At 33.4% G+C, this 22,517-nt stretch overlaps 1 protein-coding gene across 1 annotated transcript in view; it reads left to right on the top strand.

The window, feature by feature from the left end:
- The window catches only part of LOC108749260 (DNA-directed RNA polymerases I, II, and III subunit RPABC3), a 68,411-nt gene that overhangs the window by 23,888 nt on the left and 22,006 nt on the right, over nt 1-22,517 (top strand). The window contains exons 3-4 of the mRNA XM_018487836.1: nt 8,572-8,655; nt 18,212-18,392. Of these exons, the coding sequence (XP_018343338.1) occupies nt 8,572-8,655; nt 18,212-18,392 (265 nt within the window). The remainder of the gene's footprint in view (nt 1-8,571; nt 8,656-18,211; nt 18,393-22,517) is intronic.

The following is a 22,517-nucleotide window of genomic DNA, read 5'->3' as shown; positions in this document are numbered from 1 at the left end:
TATTAATTTTTTATTTATTATTTTTTGTTTTTTATTATGTATTTCTTTAATTTTACTTTTCTCTATTTGTAATTTATTCTTTTAATTGTGTGACTTTTTTTTTAAAGAAATGTGTTTGACTCTTACTTTGCCCTTTATATATTGTTATTTTATATATATAGAGTTAAAAACTTTTCGCGAAATTAGTCTTTTAAATGATTGTCTTATTCTTCGAAAGATAATACTATACAATATATTACAGAATCGTGTTAAGATTCTTCACATATTCAAATCGGTTTTTCTTTAATTTTTCTTTAAAAGCTCTACTAGATACTATTATTTATTAGAATTCTTTAATTGTTAATTAAATTTATAAGTTATTTTATAAATTATTACGATTAATATACATATTTATGTGTTGTAGTAAATTAAATATATTATATATTATTTTATACACAATTATTTTTATCGTGATTATTAAGTAATGTATCAATTTCCACTCTGCTCTCTTTTGTTTGTAAAAATTCGTTGAATTATCGACATTCTTACCGTAACTCTTTTCTGAATTGCAAACGTGCAACAATCAATATTTTGTCAACGACTATCATACGGAAAATTTATTTTGAGTGTGTGATATACATAGATGAAAAATTCGGTTTATCTCCAAAGAATACGGTACTTTACGACTCGACAGATAGATATAATTCTTGACCACCAAAAAGATTTGTGACTGGATCACGAGACTGATCGTAAAGTTTCATTTTCTGAGAAAGTAGTAGTAGCTTTGTCGATCCGTGAAGTCGTGATTAGTCTTGTTTTATAATCGATACAATTTATTCGACCCATCTGGTATCTTGTTTGAAAATTTTTAAACATTTGTGTTACATTGATAGATAGTTTTAGTAACGTATTTGGATACTGCAGCATCCGAAAGAAAGAAATGCGAAGAAAATAATATACGTGATGTTTGATAAAAGGAGGAATGAGAGATCGGCGAAAAATTGCAACCAATATTCTAAAGATAAAAAGCATTTAGTAAAAGAATAATGAATTTAAATGTGTTCATCATAATTAAATCAAAGCTTTCAGAAGAACCGAAAGCATTCTATACTCTTTTTAGTGCATTTAACATATTAAAAAAAGTGTATTGGGAAAGAGTTTTTTATAGAGTGCGGTAATGATCGAAATGGAGCGCGCGCGTGTGCGAGAGAGAGAGAGAGAGAGAGAGAGAGAGAGAGAGAGAGAGGGGCTCGATTCGCGAAATAGCAAAGAAACAACGATGTAATTTTACTCGTCACAGAAGTGAGATGAGAAATAAAGAGCTAGGCCATCGTTGAAGTTTGAAAGCGATGGTAGGAAAGACGGAGTAGTAGCGGGTAGCAAGAGAAGGCGGGAGAAACATTCTGATGGGAAGGGGAGTACCGAAAGAGGGTGGAAAGAGCGCCATGTTCGCCCTCTGACGCTCTTTTGAAGGTCAAGGTTTTCCGTCCCTTGTTGACTCTCTCTCTCTCTCTCTCTCTCTCTCTGTGTGCGTGTGTGTGTGTGTGTGTGTGTGTGCGCGCGCGCGCGCGCGCGCGTGTGAGAGAGATACACACAGGGATAACTACGATAAATGGGGTGGAAGATGGCTCAGTCGTAAGAGGGATGAAGAGAGAGAGAGGGAGAGAGAGAGGGAGGTGAGGGAGGGAGGAGAGAGAGAGAGAGAGAGAGGGAGAGTGTAGGGAATATATACGTGGGTGGTTGAGGGTAAACTGTAGGAGAGAGGGGGAAGTGTAGGGGGTAGTGAGAGCCTGGTGCCCAGTATTTATAGCGCTTGCGAACCGGTCGATAACGGATAGCGACATTGCGCAGTTGGGAAACCCTCGCGTCGAAGCCAGCCCACGCATATCGCCCTCTTGCCGCCCTCTCTACCAACCCCTTTCGTTTTGACTCTTTTTTTCCCCTCCTGTCCATCTCTTCCTCTTTGTCTCTTTATTAGCAGCTTAAATTTAATTTTTACTTCAACGCGGAGAGTAAACGTTTAATCTATTGTGTCGTTCCACTCTCTATATAATTTTCCTTTTTCTCAGGTTTTCTTTTTGTTGGTAGATTTATTTTTACTCTTGTTAGTATTAACTATACTTTAGTGTTTCATGGCTTTATTTTTTTAAATGTGTATTGCTTTGAGATCTTGTTGTAAAGCGTAAAATGTATTCAGACCAACTTTACTGCGTCCTTAATTATAGATTTTTTAAATTAATTTCGAGTTAATTTTTTCTTATATCAGTTATCAAAATATTTTAAAAGGAAAATAAGAAATGATGTTAAAATCTCTAATTAAATTTATTTTTTTTTGTACTTTATTTGTGTTCAATAATTGTAAATTTTTTTAAACATTAAATATATCTTAAATATATTTTTAGACACATATATATTTTTTAAAAAGAATCCTGAATTTTTGATGAGTTCTGAATCTTGATTTTTTTTTAAAGAAAGCAAGAATTTTTTTGAGAAGTAAAAATATTTTTTGTGAAAATGTTTACAATTTTTTGTCAAAATGTTCCAGTGTAAAATTAAATTTTATACTTGATTCTATATTTACAGATACATATATTTTATATAATTATTAGATGCTTTATAGTATAAATTTTTTCTCAGTATACTCCGAACATGATCAATAATGTTTCATCATATATCTTTAAAGAATTTTTCGTGATTGTTATTTCATCAACTTTTCATTTTTGTAAAGATCTTAATAGTAAATTTAAGGTGGAAATTGCTGTGATAATTCATATCTGTTTTGCATCGAACATGGCACATTTATCCGTATTCTAAGTATCTTAAAGCTTTAATAACTTCCTTTATATGTCTCTTTCTTCTTCTATCTATCTACTTTTCTTGAATAATTCACCGACAAACTCATTATAAGTGTGTTACTGTCTCATAGTCCTAAGTATAGCAACCTTACGTGTATTTTTGATGCAATTCATGGGGTGCGTTATCGGAAAATGACCGAATGGCGTGGCAAGAGGTGTTAAATTAAAACTGCGATCGATTATCTAGAATAAAAATTGTTAATAAAGATTCTCAGAATGAATCGTCGCGTATGTGATGTGATTTCGTCATCACATTTTATTCATAAAAATATTTATAGTTAAAGGATTATGAAGTATTAGATAAAATATGAAATATATGTATATATATATATTTGTGTGATCGTATATATTCTATTTTTCAATATAGTATAGATATTTATCTATTTTTCATAAGTAAATATTCGGCACACAGTAAGAAGGAAGAGTTTTTTTTTATTTCGTAAAAAGATAATGTTGTATTTGTCTTAGTGTTACTCAATTAATTGTGATAACATAAAATATTTGTGGAAGAGCTATATATACATATTACGAAAGATTCTGCTTAAAAGTTACGACGCACATACATATATTTGTATATGTGTGTATATATGAAATTTACATATACATTTTAAATTAAAGTTTCTTCAGTTTATACATTTAAGTAATTGTTTAAAAAAATAGAGATTTCTCTAGTATTTAATGTGTTAATAATAGATGCTATTTCAGAAATTGCTTGGATTACAAAACATTGTAGCATGAAATATAAAACGTCATGTGTGCGATTTTCGATTTGAAAAATAACGAGCATTATGTGCTTTACGATACTTCCTGTTGAACTCGCTTATGATTGAAAATTATTCACAGTCTTCGTATTTCGTTTGTTTCACTCAACAGCGTTGCGCCGATTATCATTACTGAATCGTTAGTCAATCCATAATTAAATGCGCATAGTATCGTCGTAAAACTAGAAGTTTTATGTGTTCTGCTGTGATAATTAATCACGAATGAAAGTACGAGGGATATTATATGTCGGACGCACTCGTTTGAAGTAATATGATACGAAGAATAGAGAAAGTTAACGCGCTGTGAAAAAAGGAAATGAGAGAAAATCTCGCAATTTGCGTTCGTTTTTAAAACGTAACCCGTAATTTTGTCTTAAGAATCGAGAAAACAATGTTTGAAAACGTAAACATTTAATGTTGTTCGTATTAGCGAGTGAAATTCTGACGTTTTCACGTGAATCATATCCTGTATAACAAGTTGTAAAATCTATTGTGGGGAAGGATGGAATTTGCGGAAAAAAAAATAGAGTAACGAATTCGAGCGAGATAATTACGAATAAGAATGAGAACAGGATAAAAATTTAAAAATCCTTTCTGATTTGGGAAGCAAAATAAAGCGGGGAGGATAGGAAAAAAGGACTCGGAGTAGGCGGAATAGTGTGAGGATACAGTGTGGGGATAAGTGCATTGCCATCCCTTTCGTTCTATGCTGAGGCGTATCGAGGATGGCTGAGCCCTCTCTCTGTTCCCTTCGAAAAGGGAAAAGGTGGAAGGGATCGTTTTGGTGCGATGCAAATAATGAATAATTTGGAAAGATGAACACCGATGAGGTCTCATTGGGATAACGTCACAGGAATGCAAAAGTCACCACATAATATCTTTTTTATATTCTTTTCAAGGATAATTGAAATCGGTATGATGATTAATGAGACAAAATTTCGATATGAAATAAAATTGTGATGCTTGTGACACCAGAAGATGGAACTACGTTCTACACGTGGCAAAAAAAAAGAAACGAATTTACCGAGATTACAATAATTTTTTTCGATCTATGTAATTTCGAAGAAAATCGATACGAATCTGCAAGTGGATGATTCTTATGTTCAAATGTATTTTATGATCAAGTGTGATTTTTATTAAAATGCAGTACCTTAAATTTTACTTTTATCAATTAATTATCTTGAATTTTTAAGCTAATTTAATCTTGAACTTTGTAAATTCAATTTTTTATCTTAAAAATTAGGGATTGACGAAGAAATTACCTGGCAGCTGATTGATAACTTTCCAACAATTTTCCGTAGTTACAATTTTGCTTTTACATGGAAATACTTTTTGTTATTATTTTTAAATATTTGTCATGTCGCATTTATAGTATCATGTGACTTAGAATCTTGTAAAAATATCTTATCAGATTAGTACTCGAATTTCTGAATTTTCAAATTTATTGATAACTAAAATTTTTTTTATTTCTGTCATTGATGTAGATCGTATAATTAATAGAGAAAGATCAATTTATTAACAATAAATACTATAATACAAGAAATTAATTTCGATTAATGCAGACTCTCTTAGACTTATTCTTAATATTTCTCCCCTCCTTTTCATTGTTACTGAAGAGTAACATTAATATAAATTTATATCCGAGAGATATAGAAAACAGGCGCTGGAGTGAGAGAACACTGTGAGAGAGTGGATGCACCCTTTTCCCCTCTCTTGATGAGGGATGGTACGAGTTGGTTGGGGAGGATGGCCGCCCTTTTCCGAGGAGAGAGGAGGCAACTCGTTGGAAAATTTATGCCGGCAGCGGATGGACCGTAAAGGTCGCCGTGGTTGCTGGTTGTCTCCTCACTTCGGCGCCGTCGCCGCCGGTTTGCCCTCCTTCGTAAAGGTTGCCAGCTGAGAGCAACGTCAGCAACGAGAGTAGATCGTAGTGTTGTCGCAGCTTGTCCCGGGATTAGTTATGTGTTCTTCTATCGTTGCGAAACGTGGTCTCTTCTCTGGAAGGGACGAAGAGTTTTCAATGGCGTGCTATTTATAGGAGTGAAATTTATAGAAATTAAAGTAATCAGCACACATGCGCGCGCGCGCGCGCGAGAGAGAGAGAGAGGGAGAGAGTGAAAGAGAATGAGAAGAGAGAAAAGGACAGAAAAAAAAGAAGAGCGAAAAGATGCGAGACAAAGAGTATGAAATCAGCTGGGAAAAATAGTGCGGAATGCGTAGGTAGAAGAAAGGAGATGCGAATGAACGTTTTAATAGTGTACATTCTTCAATGTACACTCTTTTTGATTCCGTTTTTTTATCCGAGACTTCGGATTTTTAGATCGGCGTAGTAAATTAATTGGTGAATTATTCGCGTAATGGCTGAAATATAATTTCTCGCGAGGGGGAAGGAGGGGACGATAATTTGACAATTCTCAATTTAGTGTATTTATTCTTAGGTCATTTAATTCTTTAATGAAGATTGACATTTTTTTTTTCACCGTTTACCGATATATATTATCTTGACTCTACAAGCCCAGATATTCAGAAGTATGTATTTTATCCAAGTATGCGTTTTTATTTCTGAAATTTTATAGTGTATGTAACTACATATGCTAATGCGCAGTAACATTGTTACAAGCTATTCTGAATACTGGCTTAAGGATTTATTCACAAAACATTATATTTCTAAAGATATATATTTGTTAAATAAGTTTCTTATGATGTGACATTATATTATATTTCGGAAATTGAATTGTTTCTCTATTACAGTGCGTTATGCAAATTATCCGAATTAGATTACGTCACATTACGAAAAACGAATGTAGCTACATTGCGATGCAAGCTTTAGTTATATATACATATATCTCTCTTCTTCATCACTCATTGACGTTGATCTATGATGCCCGATAATGCTCTTCGCGAACACTCTCGAGATCAGTCAGTGCCGCATGAGAATGATATCATGTCGATATTCGATTATTGCGATGCGGGTGGTGTCACACATCGACGAAATCAATATCGAGTGTGTGAGACCTTGGATCTCAAGGGCATATGTTATATGGCGAGATAAGTCTGTCGGAAGCATGACGCGTGCAATTTGTGATCATCCAATTGTTCGTCATTCATAAAAGGATCGATTGTTATCGCTAAGGGAACACGCACTTTGTAGAACATTTTGCTCTCTTGTTGCATGTCTAAGTGAAAGATCTTGTAACGTGTGCTCTTTTCAGGTTTCAAATTTTATTTATTTTATTGTTATTATATGTACCTATTATTATTTATATTGTAGTGTTACTTAAAACACGAGATATATACGCTAATAGTATATCAATTAAGTTGCAAATTAAATTTAAAAAATTTGTTTTACTGATGATAATATAATACGAAAGAAAATGCAATGTATAATTTTTGTGTGCGTGTATTGTGGGAAGTTCGACATGGCTCGTATATGCGAAAGACCAGCGATGGACTTGCAAATGTGTGCTTTTACTGGCACTTTTCTTATCTAATGCGAAACACTAAAAGTTTCTTTGAAATATATTCTGCATTTTTCCTGCAAATTTCCACCGATGCAATTTTTCGCATTTCATTTCCTCGCTGAAAATGATTACAGTTTCTCTGCTAAATGTTTTCTTTTTCCTTCTGTGTGTTTTCGTTTGGTTATCAATGTTTCTCTTCGCTTTGTATAAGCATACATGGAATGATCGGTTTTGCTAAGTTATCTAAAAATTTAGCTAGAATATAAATCTCTGAACATAATTGTGTTAAACTATCAAAATAATTTGTAGAACACTTAAAAACTAGGTGTATATTATTTGAAATTAGAAAAAGATAGAGAAAAATTAAAAAATTGCTTAATGGAAACAAAATTAAAATATGATTGGAAACGAAACCGTTTATGTTAAATACATTACTTTAGATACGAAGCGCCACTTCGGTCTGAATGTTAAGATGTTGAACTACTATATATTGTATATTCATTTAAATGAATTAATTTCAGAAATGATAATTGCGTGCCGATATGGTTGTCGGACTTTCAACGCAATCAATCTGAATATTAATAAATTTCTGAATATTAACAATATTCAATCTGAACAAATTAACAAATCTTAAAACATTGTAATAAACTTATTGTGAAAAATATTGCCTTCTGGCCGAGACAATATTTTTATTTAAATATTTATTACATTCATTTATTTAAATGAATATATATAGTAGTTCATCATCTTAATATTCAGTCCGAAATGGCGCTTCGTATCCAAAATTAAAATGTTAATTTTTTTTAATTTACTGAGAGAGGAGTTAAATGGTATTTCTATTAAAAATGTTATAAAATTTAACCGCTGTTTCATAAACTTTATTTGAATTTATTCAAGCGCGTAGTTATGATAATATTATACGCATCTCGAATACGTTAAACATTTTAGTTTTGTACTTTTTTTTTGGTTTATACGTAGTTTTAGTTTTAGCAACGTTGCATTGCGAGATTTCTTTATTCGAATATGGAATTAATTCAGTGTTATTATTACCCTAACGAGCGACGATGTGGCAAGAGGTGACTCTTCGATAAGTGCAACAATTTTGTATCGATTAAATATCGAAAGTGTTTAGCTAATGTGAGTTGATATATATGTATGAAAGAGGAAAAAAACGAAAGTGAAAGAAAAAAAAGAGAAAATATATGATTTGGTAATCATATATTCAAATGTAAGCAGGAATTAAATAGATATTTGCATATAGGGATGTGTGTGTATACGTGTGTATAAATGTACGTCAGTATCGTCGCGAATTGAAATTGCATTTGGTTAATCATTGATGACGTCAATCTGCGTCATCGCTGTGCCTTCGATTGAAAATGAGATTTTCCTCTCGATAATTCTTTTCAACAAAACTATGAATCATCTCCATAGTGTCGTATAATTAATCGTCCAATAATACATGACAGTATGTGTTGCACAATTTTTAACGATGTATTTTTTCCTTGTGGATTTCAGTGAACAGACTCCATTGCGAGTCGGAGTCATTCAAAATGGATCTCATCCTGGACATCAACAGTTGGTTGTACCCAATGGAACTAGGTGAGTCTTTTATTATTGGTAAATTAATTGCTTTTGTATGCTGAAGTGATTAAAAGTGATATCTAATATTCGGTCATACTTACACTATTGTTCTAATTACGATAATGCGTTAATTTCTATTGAATATTATTTCTGATACATTAAACATACTATAAACTAAGAACGCTGAATTCCTAAGAGATTTTTATTCGTAATTTTATCAAGAAAAAGAGTGAGAGTACGAAAAGTTTTGGCTTATTTCCAATTGTAATTTCTAAACGAAATAATTAACTCTGGCTATAGATAAGTAAATTTAATGTACAAGTGATCGAGGTCATTGAGCATTAAATTATGTCTTAAGTGATTATTAGAAGGTTCAATTTATCATTGTAAAAGATAGGATAAGCTGAAAAATTGTGTTCGTTATATCAGGTTGAACCCCCCAGGTAGACAGTATTATAATAGCCTGATAAAAGTGATTTCATTTTTTAAGTAATTTTGTGTTATTGTTTTGTATTATATATTTTGTTGATAAGGTGTATATACATACACACACATATATATATACAATTGGATTACATGCTCTATATCATTTCACAAGATAAATATTTAATAATTAATACTTATTCTTTTCCTTTCGAGTTATAAGTTATTTATGTTTATAAAACTCTAGATTATATCCATATAGAGTTTGACAATCGGTCCAGTATTGGGTCAGTACTGAGACTGCCATAGTTCAAGTATTGGCTAAATACTGGATGATAACTTGGGCCCAGTACTGGCTCAGTCATTTTAGCCAATCATTTGCTAGTGATAGTCTAGTACTGATTGACAGAACCTTTGCCGTCAGTTGACAGTTGTAGCGTTGGCTAAGCGTTAGTTACATTTTAACTGCTGACGATCCTATATGGGTAAATACAAAATATTTTTTGTCGTTTAAAATATGAAATATATGAAAAACTTGTATGTTAATTAACAAAAAATTGGTCTTATTTCCTTATACGTAAAATTTATGTATCGATAATAGTACACTATCACTGAATAGCGATAGCATTCTAAAGTTAAATTAAGGTTAAGTGACTATACTTTTATACAATTTATTTAAATATATAAAAAGTATAGAGCTACTTAATATTTTTATATAATTTTAAATGTTTGATAACTCGTATAACAACATTTTATTTGTTTAGTGTAACATTTGAATGATTACAATTTATTTTGCAACTATCTTATTCTATGTACCACACATACCTAGTTTGTGACTTTTTATCATAAAATACGTTATTGTCTCAAAATCTTAAATTGAATTTTTATTCAGAAATATATTTGGTAAGGAAATAAAAATACATACATACTTCATAAGAGTATCATTTTGTTGCTTCGTACAAAGGTGTTGTAATTTTTGAGTAATTGTAATTTCTGAGTCATCAGTTTTTTATATTTCTCTGAAATACAAAAATTAGCCTATTATTCTGCATTTTTAATGTTATATTGAGAATTATGTTAAAAGCAAAAGCTCATCTCATATGTGATACACATGTGAATTGAAAGGTTTTATACAGAATATTAAAAAAGCGATATTAAAATGAGCTAATTTAAATGACGAATGATAAAAATTGTTTATGCGCATTTTATTGCGATTAATAATAATATATATATATATATATATATATTTTTTTTTTTGTATATGAAGTTTTATTAGACACACACAAACACATATCTTATTCAACATAGTTAAGCGAAGAAAATAGCGAAAACAGCCATATTTTCTTTAAGGTTTTGGAATCTAATAATATTTTCATGTGAATTTTACATTGTTTCCAAAGGCCAAGCAAACTGCGTGTCAATTATTTATCGACTTGAAACCGAGTTCTAAACTGAAGTTGGAATTGACAAATTGTTTAATATTATTGATGTACTGAGTAATGAGTATCTTTAAAATACTGTAAAGAATTTATTGTGACAAATATTACCTTTTATACACGGAATCCGATTCTGGTTCTCCCTTATTTGTGTAATTTTACTAATTTAATCATCGAGGCATGTGATGATATTAATTGCGATAACTAGTATACATATGTGTTGGAAAAACGTTTATATCAGTATTTTAAAGATGTTTATTAATATCACTAATATTAAATTGCTTGTCTATTTATTTTGTGATATATTACCGTAAACATTGGATTTTTTATGCAGACAAAATGAAAATATGTACAATTAAATATATATTTTTAGAATACTTTTTTAATGGGACAAATTTCAGTTTAGGACTACGTTTCAAGACCGACAAATAATCGGCGCGCAGTTTGTTTGAACTAGAAATTATAAAATTCACACAAAGATATCGTTCAAGACCCGCCTTGATCGAAGATTACTTCCTTCGTTAAATTATGTTGAATATTTTTCGATTGATTTTTTACTTAAATATCTTATTGTTGGAGTGGACAAAATTGCTAAATATATAAAATTCTTTTCAAGAGGATACTTTGTAATATTATACTATTTAATTATGAAGTAGAATTTGAAATATGAATTGTATTAACTTTTGTAATCAATTTTTTTGTCATTTAAATTAATCTATGCAAAATTAATTATTATTTTATCAGATTTACTTAACATGTTATTTGTAAAATTTATTAAATATAATTTAATGTTAATATTTAATTGATAAAATTGATATTTAATTGATGAAATTATTGTATTAATCGTACATCTTACAAGACTCTGTCTAGTTTGACTTAAAACTAGTTCCGATATACCAGCCACTTAAATTTTGTTCCGCTAGTATATATTACTGTTACTATTATTGTTTTTAAAGTTCTATGGACATTGTTTTCGACCGTCTTTAGAAATTGGAAGATGCGTAAAAGATTTTTGTCGTATGTTTTGAATTGCGTCGCGTGAAATTATGTTGGCGTTTATGCGCGAACGTAATCTTTCGAAATGCATTTGGCAGCGGTAAGCGGTCGTGATATTCGACTTTTCTCTCTTGTATGACTTCCAAACTTCGCCAATGGCACTTCCGGTCTCTTTCTTAAACATCGAAACTCTCTACAGGGGAACTCTAAAATAGGTTTTAACTTTGCAACTTTTTTAATCCATGTTTTTTTAGTAAAAATGTTGAGGTGCCAATAGTCATTAAAAACTACAGATAGTTGAAAATAAATGATTTTAGGTTGTAAAGATTTTAATAGCAGAATACATTTGGAAATGTTGATACTATAGAATTAATGCTATGTAATTAAATAATACAATTGTTTGTTAATAAAGCTATATGGATTTTATTTCTCGAAAGCAATATTTGCTTACATTTCTAAAAATACATGATACTTTTACAATACAAGAAGTTTACATTTTTAATGTATTATAAGTTACAGTAATGTATAAAAAATATTTTCCTTTTATTTCAAATGTTAGCCTTTCATTCACGTTTTCCAGATTTCTTGGCAAAAGATTCGCTTCTTACACTATTTGTCACTTTTTGCACTTCCGTCGCTAATGTGAATTTCTTGCATTCGTCTTTTAAATTGTCTCTGGTCAAATTTTGTGTGTGCGTGTATATGTGTGTCAATGTAGTAAAAGTCGGTAAGATCTAAGATAATATTTTATTCGTATAGAGAGCAAATGCGTTTGATTAAAGTCAAACTGAGATTGCAGTAGTACATCTCTCTTTTTATAAAGGACATGATTAATCTCGAAATATTTCGTTTAAACATAGTCATTCTTTCTGAGAAAACCAAACAAGTGCAAATAAAATCATCCTCGCATATGCTATTATATCATAATTATTTTATATTATTTATATTCCAGAAAAAAAAACAAGATTTATTTTTTAAGTTCCTGTCTAAAAGTCACATTTTGGATTGTGACATTAGAAACGAGAAAAACAAAAAAAATTTCTTGAAAATATATTTTATAAATATATTAAGATGTATTTTTTAATAAGACAACATTTGCAATTGATGGGATAGATTTGTAAAATATACCAAAAATTTTCCTTACGTTTTGGGAATTAATAAATAATTATATACTTGAAATTAAATTATGCCTAACTAGAAATTGAAACCAGCTATATATACAATATGATTTTAATCCATTCCAAAATAAAAGAAGAGCCGTCGGTATCTATATTTTATAAGTGTACTCTATCAAATGCAAATATTGTTTTATTGAAAAATATTTCTGTTTTAACAGATTTTACAGCAATTTTGATTGGGTTTTTTTCACTTCTGATATTGTTAATCTGAAGAGTGTGGTGAGTGGTCAGGAGCTTTATATAATCTTTACATATAATTTTTTTCATTCGCATTTATACATATTACGTGTTTGTAAATAATTTTCGTTATACCTTCTATGTACAATATAAGATAATATAAAAATAATTCAATACGATAGAAGAAAAATTATATCAATTAAATATTTTTACAAAATTTCGCTCGGTTCACTTGAATATTTATATTTTATTTATACAAGAAGTAACTTAATGACTACAATTTTAAAATTTATAAATGCTAACATTTTTGATTTTGCGTTATATTTGCCACGCGACAGATGATAGTGATACCATATATGTATATATTGTCTTTCGATTCATCTCTGCGCTAATCGCTACGTCCACGGAAATAGTTTACCCCTAACATATTTCTTCTTAACCCGCCATCTTTTCGCGACCGCTCGTCCGATTATATATCGGAGATACGATGACGTGCGATTTATCGTTGAGTCTGGCCATTTTGCTCCAGCGAGCACGTTGCGTCTCGCCGGAGAGCAGTGCGAGAGCAGTGCGGCGATTAATGCTTCCTCGTTTCTGAACTTGACCAATAGAAACTCGCTGACCGAGTTCGACTTCGAGGCTCGTCTTGACTCCGCCTCTGAATTACCGATGCGGTTGCAGCGATTGGTGAAGTTGATTCAAACTAAGGGTAACGATGCCTTATTTCGATACAACCTGCTGTCTGTCGGATAGAGACGTTCCATCTCTTTGAGTCCGACTCAACAAAGTCGGGAAATTGGTCAATTCCAAAGTGAAATTATATCGACTTTATGGATCGAAGGTTTATTTGATATTTTTAACGTAACGCGTATTTACAATGATATGACATGTAACGTGACAATCATTTGCGACAAAAAATTACATTTGAAAAAGTTTGAAATTATTGAAAATTCTGGAATGCACATACATTATGAATAATTATATGACAAGGTGCGGAAACATCCAACCTGTGCGGTCACATCGCCTAAATAATCCAATTTTACAGATTAGATTCGGGTGCTTTTTTAAAAAGCCCAGACTAAAGATGGTAAGAAGCAAATAAATTACGATTGAGCAAAAGACAAAATTTGTTACTTTGCAGTTCGTAATATTCGTAATATCAGATGTCACATGATAAAACGTCCGTTATATATTCTTGAATTGAATTGTTTACACATTAGTCTGAAATCGTAACGCGCGTATATTTACGGAACACATACGATATAGATAGATGAGTAGATAGGTGTACGATTATATATACATAACATATATACGCGCGAGAAGATTAGTCCATAAGGGCCAAGGCAGGCAGGCAGGCAAGCAAGCAAGCAAGCAGGCAAGCAGGCAGGCAGGCGAGTCTCGCCTCGCCTCGCCGCTGTATTGACGCGCGGCGTTCAGGCTTGCGCGAGATGACGCAATCTCCCTCCCACTATATTCTCTCTCTCACTCTCTTCTCACCCTTTTTACCCCGGGCCACTCATTCCGCAGCTCAGCTGCGCTCCCCACTTGGGCGCTCCCTTCTTCCGCAGGCGCAGGTCTTCCGCCGCGCACCTCGTCCCGCGTCCGGCGCCCACAAGTTCAATGCCAAGGTCAAAGCGGCCACGACTCGCAACCATGTCGGTCGTAAGTGCGCGCGATATTCGTTCGTTCTCGTCGGTTCGCTCGCGCTTGTTCCGTGTGCGCGCCCGGTGTCCCTCTTTCCGCGTACGCGCTTCTCGTCTCTTCCTCGACGACAGCGAGAGTAAAAGACGTCGCGCTCCGCTTTCCTCTCGTCGTCCCGCTGCCGTCGTGCCGTCGTCGCTACTCGTCGATGCGATGTCGTCTATGTGTTGCTTTCGCAAACTGGGTTTCGTGCGCGCTACGTTCAAGTGCCCGTCGACGAGTTTCGCAGGTGCAAATTACGCTCGTATGTGCGTCAGATGTCTATCGTCTCGACGACGACGACGAAGACGAATGAGCAGACATTTTGAATATGCGACATCCGCGTCGTAGTGTCGTTCGTTTCGAGGAAATTGTCGTGTATTTGACGGCAGCACGGATATTTTAAGATAATTTACGCGATGTTGAATATTTCGACGGAGCACTCCGTCTCTTTGTAAAAACAATTCCGATGACGATGACAACGGCGAGGAGACGGACGCGTGGGCGTCGACAAGGAGGGATGGAGAATACGTAGTGCGCGCTGCCGATCGAGAACCGTCGATTTGTGTGATCTCGTGAATCTCCGCTCCGCGGAAGGGAGCGGGAAGGTCGGCAAGGTCGTACGGCGCGGCGTGGCGCAGCGCGGTGCGGCGTACAGAAGGAACGGGGAAGGAGGAGCGGAATACCACGGAATACCCGCGGTCGCGGAGGCAGTAGCGCGCGGCGCGAGATTCGCGTCACGGGCCAAGATGGCGGCGGATTTCGGACAGGATCCGGACGGACGCTGCGTCGCATCGTGCCACGCCGCACCGCGCCGCGCCGCGCCGAGGTAAGCCGCATCGTTGTGTTGGATATATCTATATGTAGTATATCGCCGCCGCTGTCACGCGTTATCGATTTCGTGGGAGGTCCTTTCTACGCGGCTCTCTCAAGGTCACTCTCGTGAATCGCACCTTTCGGAACTCGTCCTCCCTTTCCGGTTCCGCCGGAATTTATACCGATTCTTTATTGGTTCAATTGGTATTTGAATGCAATCGATATTGCGTATCGTCGCGCGTCGCTCTCTCCCTCCCTTCTCTCGATAATACTAGTTTTATCATTCAACACAATCGTATCTTCCTTTGAATTCGAACCATCTTATTATCTAGACGAGCAAAATATCGTTTTCGAATATGCCTTTTTTATTTCTCGTAAATAGAAATAATCCAATTGCTCGTCGTGCGCCTTGGAAAAGTTTACGTTTTTTTACGTCGAGAGACAAATCATCCATCGGACATGGCGTTTTGGTTGAATGAGGGTTAATTTAAGCGCGAGAGATTACCGCGCAACGCTCGACCGGATGATCTATAGTAGCCGTCGCTGTTACGATGTGACACCATTAATGATGTAAGCTCGTACCTACTCTTCGTGGAGAGCGGTGAGATCAATTGACCGGTTTTCCCGGACTCATTCGCGCTGATAATCACATTGCCATTAGCCTTTCATACATTGTGAAAATGTTTTATTTCGATATATATTATTTCTTATATGTACTTACTATTGTTTAGCGTTAAACAAGAACGATGGTAAACATAAGACTATTTCCATTTTAAAAAAATAAATGAAAGTAGAGATAAATAAGATATAAGCGAATAACGATGGAGCGAAAAACTTTGAGCCTAAAATTTGGCTTTTGTAAATGTGGGTGATCTTTTCTTGCTGCGCGGAGACGACGGCAGCGTAGCAACGGTGGCGACGGCGGCGGCGGCGGCGGCAACGATGTAGTATCGATTAAAGCTCGCACCATACCTGCCGTTGTGTGTGCTTAACCTTGACCTTGCGTCCCGGGCTTTCTTACGTATCGTTTCAGCTCAGGGCTTCGTATGGAAACTGGCAACTTTTTTTGTACCAACGATTATGCTCGCTATGTCTACATTAAAATTGCAGTATACGTTGCGACGACAGTCTCCAAAGGCCCTTTAGAATTTTTGCTTAAGACGAATCTGCGTATGTTCGATTGAAGCAATGAGTTCAATTCGAGATTCATAATTTATGTCCCTTGATATAGCGATGCCAGATGATTTATTCGTCAAGTTTTATTAAAGTGTAGCTTCACACACAATTTTCTTTTTCCCTGCCTACTTTATTCTTGCTTCGGCAATATATCTATACGATGATTTTTCTTTCAACAGTTTTTTTTTTCTTTATTTCTCTTTCCTATTTCTTTTTATACCATTTCTTATATTCTCTCAATATGTATGTTTCCTTATATATGTTTCAGTTCTTTTTCTTTCTCGATATTGAACTTAATCGATTCTAGAAGCTTTCAATTCGCACGACTCGACTCACGTAATTTCATGCAAGCGAACTTACCTTGACATTATAAACACATCAGATGCAATAGAAAGATATCTTCAAAAATCAGATAGTAAATTAATTTAAACATCTCTCTCACAGATAGTAAATTAATTTAATTTAACGACAGCGATTGGATTTAAACTAATCTTTTTTTTCCTTTTCTTAATACTCACAGATTAGCAACATTCCGTGTGAATAAAGTGTGTTTTGTGTTCATAACAGTGAAATTGTATTTTTACACACACACAAAAATGTTTCATAAATATCTATTAATCGTATTAAAAATAAAATAATGAAACCATAAATGAAAATAATAAAATTTTATTTTTGATATCTGTCGATTTTACGATGTCAGACGAGAGAAGGTGTAGGTATTTTATATGCAACTTTGTAATTGTTGAACATAGATTTAATAAGAATAAATAAACAATTATTCCAAATTTTTATTACTTAATAATATTAATTAATATATTAATTAATTATATTATATAGTATATATTAACGATTACTTTCCCTTTTTCGCAATTTTACAAATTCTTATTTTGCTTTGTAAATTGTATTTTAACGGCTTGTCCAACGCAGCTGAAGTACACTTTACGCAGTTAGATGCAAAGTGAGCCACTGAGATTATTTATCGAGCCAGTGAGATTATTTATCGAAATATTGTATGCAAGATGAAAAGGACAGGAGTTCCGTTAGTTTACACACTCTAATAGCAACAATAAGTGGATGCAATGAGACTGATGCAATCGTGTAGCGATGTGTTTTCGATGCATTCGCGTGAAAGCTATTATTGGATCCGTTTATATTCCGTCATTGCATGGCTTGTTCATGCTTTTTTTATACTCAAGAAACATCGGGATCATCCTGCGTTGAAGCGACTCTCAGTATAACGCAGATAAAAATGCCTATAAAATGATTTACTTAGTCATTTAGATATTAATTATGATACTTTTTCCACCAATTCTCTTACATTTAATTTTTCCAATTCTACAAGAGATTTCTTTTCTTTTCTTTTAGGAATTATATTTTTGCATTAATGTACATGATACGTTCAAGAAATTTGTTTCCATCTACGTATCTGTGCCACTATATCTGTGAAATATTACACATTTTTAACAATAATGACGTTTATATAATACATATTTATCTGCAAATTTTACAACTTTTCCAGTTATATTGTATACAATAGTAACCAAGTTATAAAAAAATTTTGGTTTAACCTATATAATCAGATATTTTTCGCTCTAGTAATATTACAGAGCAAAGATTTTAACGAATGAAAACTCGGTACGTGGGATAAAACTCTTATGCGTGTAAGAAAATATTTGTACATTGTGTGTTTAGGAGATAAATTCCGTCTTGTGTTGTCGACGACGTTACGTGAAGATGGATATCCAGATGGTAACGAGTGGAATCCTATGGAACAAGAGGGAGGTTCTAGGGCGGATAGCTTTGAGTACGTCATGTCCGGCAAGGTGTATCGAATTGAAGGTGACGAAGCCAACAACGAACCCAGCAGCAGACTGTAAGTAGCCGTTCTCTTCTTCATATCAAGCGCGTAAGATCGGTCTGGAAAATTAGCTTTTCATCCTTTGGAAAAATTTAATTTATTGTATTAGGCAAAGTCCAATTAGTGACAAAAATTAACAAATCTATATTTTATGATCAATTAAGAATAGAAAATTAAAATCGAGGGACGAGTCTTTTTCAGATTGATCTTACCAGTGAAATATGTTTTATTGGCAATTAAGATTTGTTTGCACTCTTTACGATCTTTGGTGTTGCCATTATGATTTTACCTTGAAATCTTGTATCATTGTTTATAAAGTGTGCGTACGACACGCAGCGATAGTTACATGTGAGAATAGATAAGCGAAACAACTTGTTATAATAATCACATTTTGATAACAGTGCGATAATCTGTAAGTTTTATAAAATCATCAAAAATTGTTACGCTCAACTTTCTTTTAAACAGTGTACAAAATATATACAAAATACTTAGTCTTTATTTAAACAATCTTCATTATTAATTGTATCTTATTAAAGTATCTTACTGTGGAATAATTTTCCATTACACATTTCAAGGTAAAAATAGATTTATACAAATTCTCGTTACATAAAAAAATGTCTAAAAATCTTGTAGTGCAAACGAATCTATACACTTCTTTTTGCAATATCCGAGCAGAATCCTGTACGAAATCTTATTGAATTAATCTGATGATATCGTTCGAAAATATCTTTATACGAACCTTTATAAGGAGCGACATTGTCAATTATGAGAATTTCATCACTGTTACTTATATCCATGTTCTGTATTAATTTGATTCCGCTCGGATATACCATACGCTAGCCTGTATCGGGCCTATCGGGAAATATATCCAGATACACGATACGATACATGACGTCGTTCGAACGATACATTGATGTGCGACAAACATTCTGTTGTACGATCTCTTATTGGCTCGTTTCCAAGCGCTCTCAATGAAGCCGCGTGAGCTTCCGAAAACAACTTTCTACGCCGCTTGTAGAGAAATTGGCTCTGTGTTGTCGTTGATTAGCCGTTCTAAACAAGGCTTCTCGATTCGATCGAGGAGCGATACTATCAACACCGTTTGACCGTTCTTATGTAATGAACGGTAGAAAAAAATATTGAGCAACGCAAAGTGTTGCAAACAATTTTTTGAAATTAATAAAATGAACAAAAATTATGTTTTAAATAAGTTAGTTAAATAAACGCAGTATGCTTTCGACACTTAATTTATTTAAATAGCTGTCACGCGAATAAGTTTTTGTGCGAAGCTATATATATTTCAAAAGGTATTATAGTTAACATAGTAATTTTGAATGGCAATAAAGTTAAGGTTGTTGTATGAATTACGTGATACGCAATTGCCCGAACCTTGGCACGATTGGCTGAGCACGCCGAAATAGTGCGTCATCGGATGGGCCATTTTTAGCTTCGTCATTCATGAACTATGGACTCGCTATTTTTTCAATCGCAGTTTTTTAGCTCTTTGTATATTATTGCCAAAAAAATGAGTGCGGCAAGTAAAGGTACATTTATAAAAATTAGGATAGGAAAAAGCTATATTATACATAGATGTAAAATTTTAATCGTCAGATATAATAATATTATATGTATTTGTATCAGAGTTAGTAACAATCATGTTTTAAACATGTTTTAAATTGTTTAAAATGCTTAATTGATATTTTTAAATATATTTTAAACGTGTTTTTTTTTTGTAACACTAACGTTTAAAGCGTGTATGAAGCATTAAAAACATGTTTTAACAAAATACAATAGTTTATTCTTTAAGAAGAAAAAATTTTTGCCAACCCTGTTTTTTTTTTTTTTTTTTTTAGAAATAATGCTTATGAATTCTTAGACAGGAATTTATAATGAAGAATAAAAGTTCAAATTTTATTAATCGCCGAACGAAGTGTTATGGAGAATTTTATGAAAGTTGTGAAATTTCTGCAATTTAAAATTGCTTTCCAACTTCGGACGGGAAACCGAAGGTTGCACGCGAGTGTTGGGCTTTCCATTTAAACGTGCTGAACGAAATGCGGAATTGCGCGATAACCCCGCGGTTTGACCGACTTATCGCATTGACCTTGGGACGCGGCCGCGACGTCGGTCGCATCGGTTGCGTCGCCGTTGATTTCGCCGCAGGTTGTACCACTACTGCGCGCAAAACATGCCGCGCTCTGTTGACGCTATTAAAGATAGAACGCAGCGTTGTATACGGCACGATAAGAGAAGAGAAAGATAATGACGCGTGCTTTAAACATTTGAGTCTGTTAAGCGCTTTAAATCAGCCAGTGCGGTACTATTTATCGAATGCGACGTCATTTCATAGCGCTTCTTCAGAATACTCGTAGATTAACGTTTAATTTTTAATCAGCTTTTTTTCCATGCGCTGTCAGTCTTCGTCTCAATTAAAGCGTAATGTAATCTCAGCTGTATGTTATGTAATTTATAAATGTAATTAATTAACAAAATATAGATCATACATTATATTCTTCGACAAGTGTGAGGTATAATGACGATTAATAAATTTATGTCTATCGGAGTATCTTGTATATCTTAAATTTACAAATTGAAAGAATCATTGGACCTTCTGGTATCAGACAGATTTAAATGATCATATCACATCTATCTTTTTTATTAATTTTCTTTGTCTGCCTTCTTTATGTATATACTGTTTTCTGTATTTGCTTTTCTGATAATTCATATTTTTGTATATATTTTTAATTTCAACATTTTTAAAATTTTAAATCTCTTGAACAAAATTTGAATAGATATCAAATCTATTATTATATGATATACGTAAGTTAATAATTCAAAAGATAAATCTTAAATTAATTTATTTTATTGTGCAATATAAGAAAAAAAAACATGCTATACATATTTAATTAAATGTATTAGATCCGTGTGATCTAAATGTATTAGAGGTTCAAGATTTATATTTCTCGGTTACTCTTTCATAACTTGTATATTGATATTGGACTCAAGATTATTAAGTGGAATATGCCACGTGTAATCAGACAAATCTACACTATATGCTTATTAATGATACGTGATAATTGTTTTAGTAGCTTCTTAGTTTTTTTTTACTATTTTTTTGCAATTGATTACTGAATCACAGACAGAGTGAACGATATTTTCCCGGTATTTTTCCGGAGATTCAATAATTATAACAGTATCAATTAGCTGTGTGGATATTTACTCATTATATTAATTTTTTGTGGAAAATTTAGGTATCGCATCCATGTGTTAAAAAATTTAAATATGTATATATAATAAGTTTATTGTATATTCTGTTGTTTTTTTTCCTATGTATATGTTTTCTGTAGCAAATACAATTAAAAGAGCAAGACAAGGAGTAAGAAAATTGTAAGAAAGCATCTCGTGAATATTATTTATAAGAAAGTATAGAATAGTAAGTAGATTTGTTTTTATTTATGTAATAGGGTATTTCATAATTCTCACTCTTCTGGTCATGCTATAATCATGTAATCGAAATATATGATACGGGAGGATATTGAGCTCGATCGATAAGAAGACATCACGTGGCGCGTTTGGCAGAAACAATGCAATTCCACGTTGAGATAAGCGAACATTTGCAACAAGGCGATACTTCATGATGTGGCGTGACGATTATACGCCATTATCCGGTCGGTAAAAGAGTGTGCACGTACCAGAGAGATCAGCGGAACGAGCTTTCGGAGGACAGGGAGCCACTCTGCGTTCACTCGGTAGGTAATGAAGCGGGTGAACACAGCTGGTGGTATCTCAGTTTTCTGGGGGCATTGGCAACCCGACTGGCAAAAGTCGAAAAGTCGAGAGTAACCATCGAGAAAGACGGCCGAAAGCGACAAGCAATAGACGAATTTAGATCGGATGTCTCGCTGTACCTAGCAATTGCAAAGTTCTTTTACGATCGATGACTTCCTTTCCAGTTCTCTCACAGAGAGGATCTTGAGCGATACAAAATCAATTTGTACTTGTCAAATTAAGATGCAGTATCACATTTCAACATTTATATAATTATAGATATAGAATAAGACTTTTTTTGTTGTTGTCTGTACTTCGTATTAGATTTTCAGTAAAATGTCAGAATTTTATTTATAACTTTGTGTTTTTATT

This window comes from Trachymyrmex septentrionalis, unplaced genomic scaffold, assembly GCF_001594115.1.
Source record: "Trachymyrmex septentrionalis isolate Tsep2-gDNA-1 unplaced genomic scaffold, Tsep1.0 scaffold283, whole genome shotgun sequence".
NCBI classification, from domain to species: Eukaryota; Metazoa; Arthropoda; class Insecta; order Hymenoptera; family Formicidae; genus Trachymyrmex; species Trachymyrmex septentrionalis.
The sequence above is the reverse complement of the archived record's forward strand: the minus strand, read 5'-3'. Positions and strand labels throughout refer to the sequence as shown.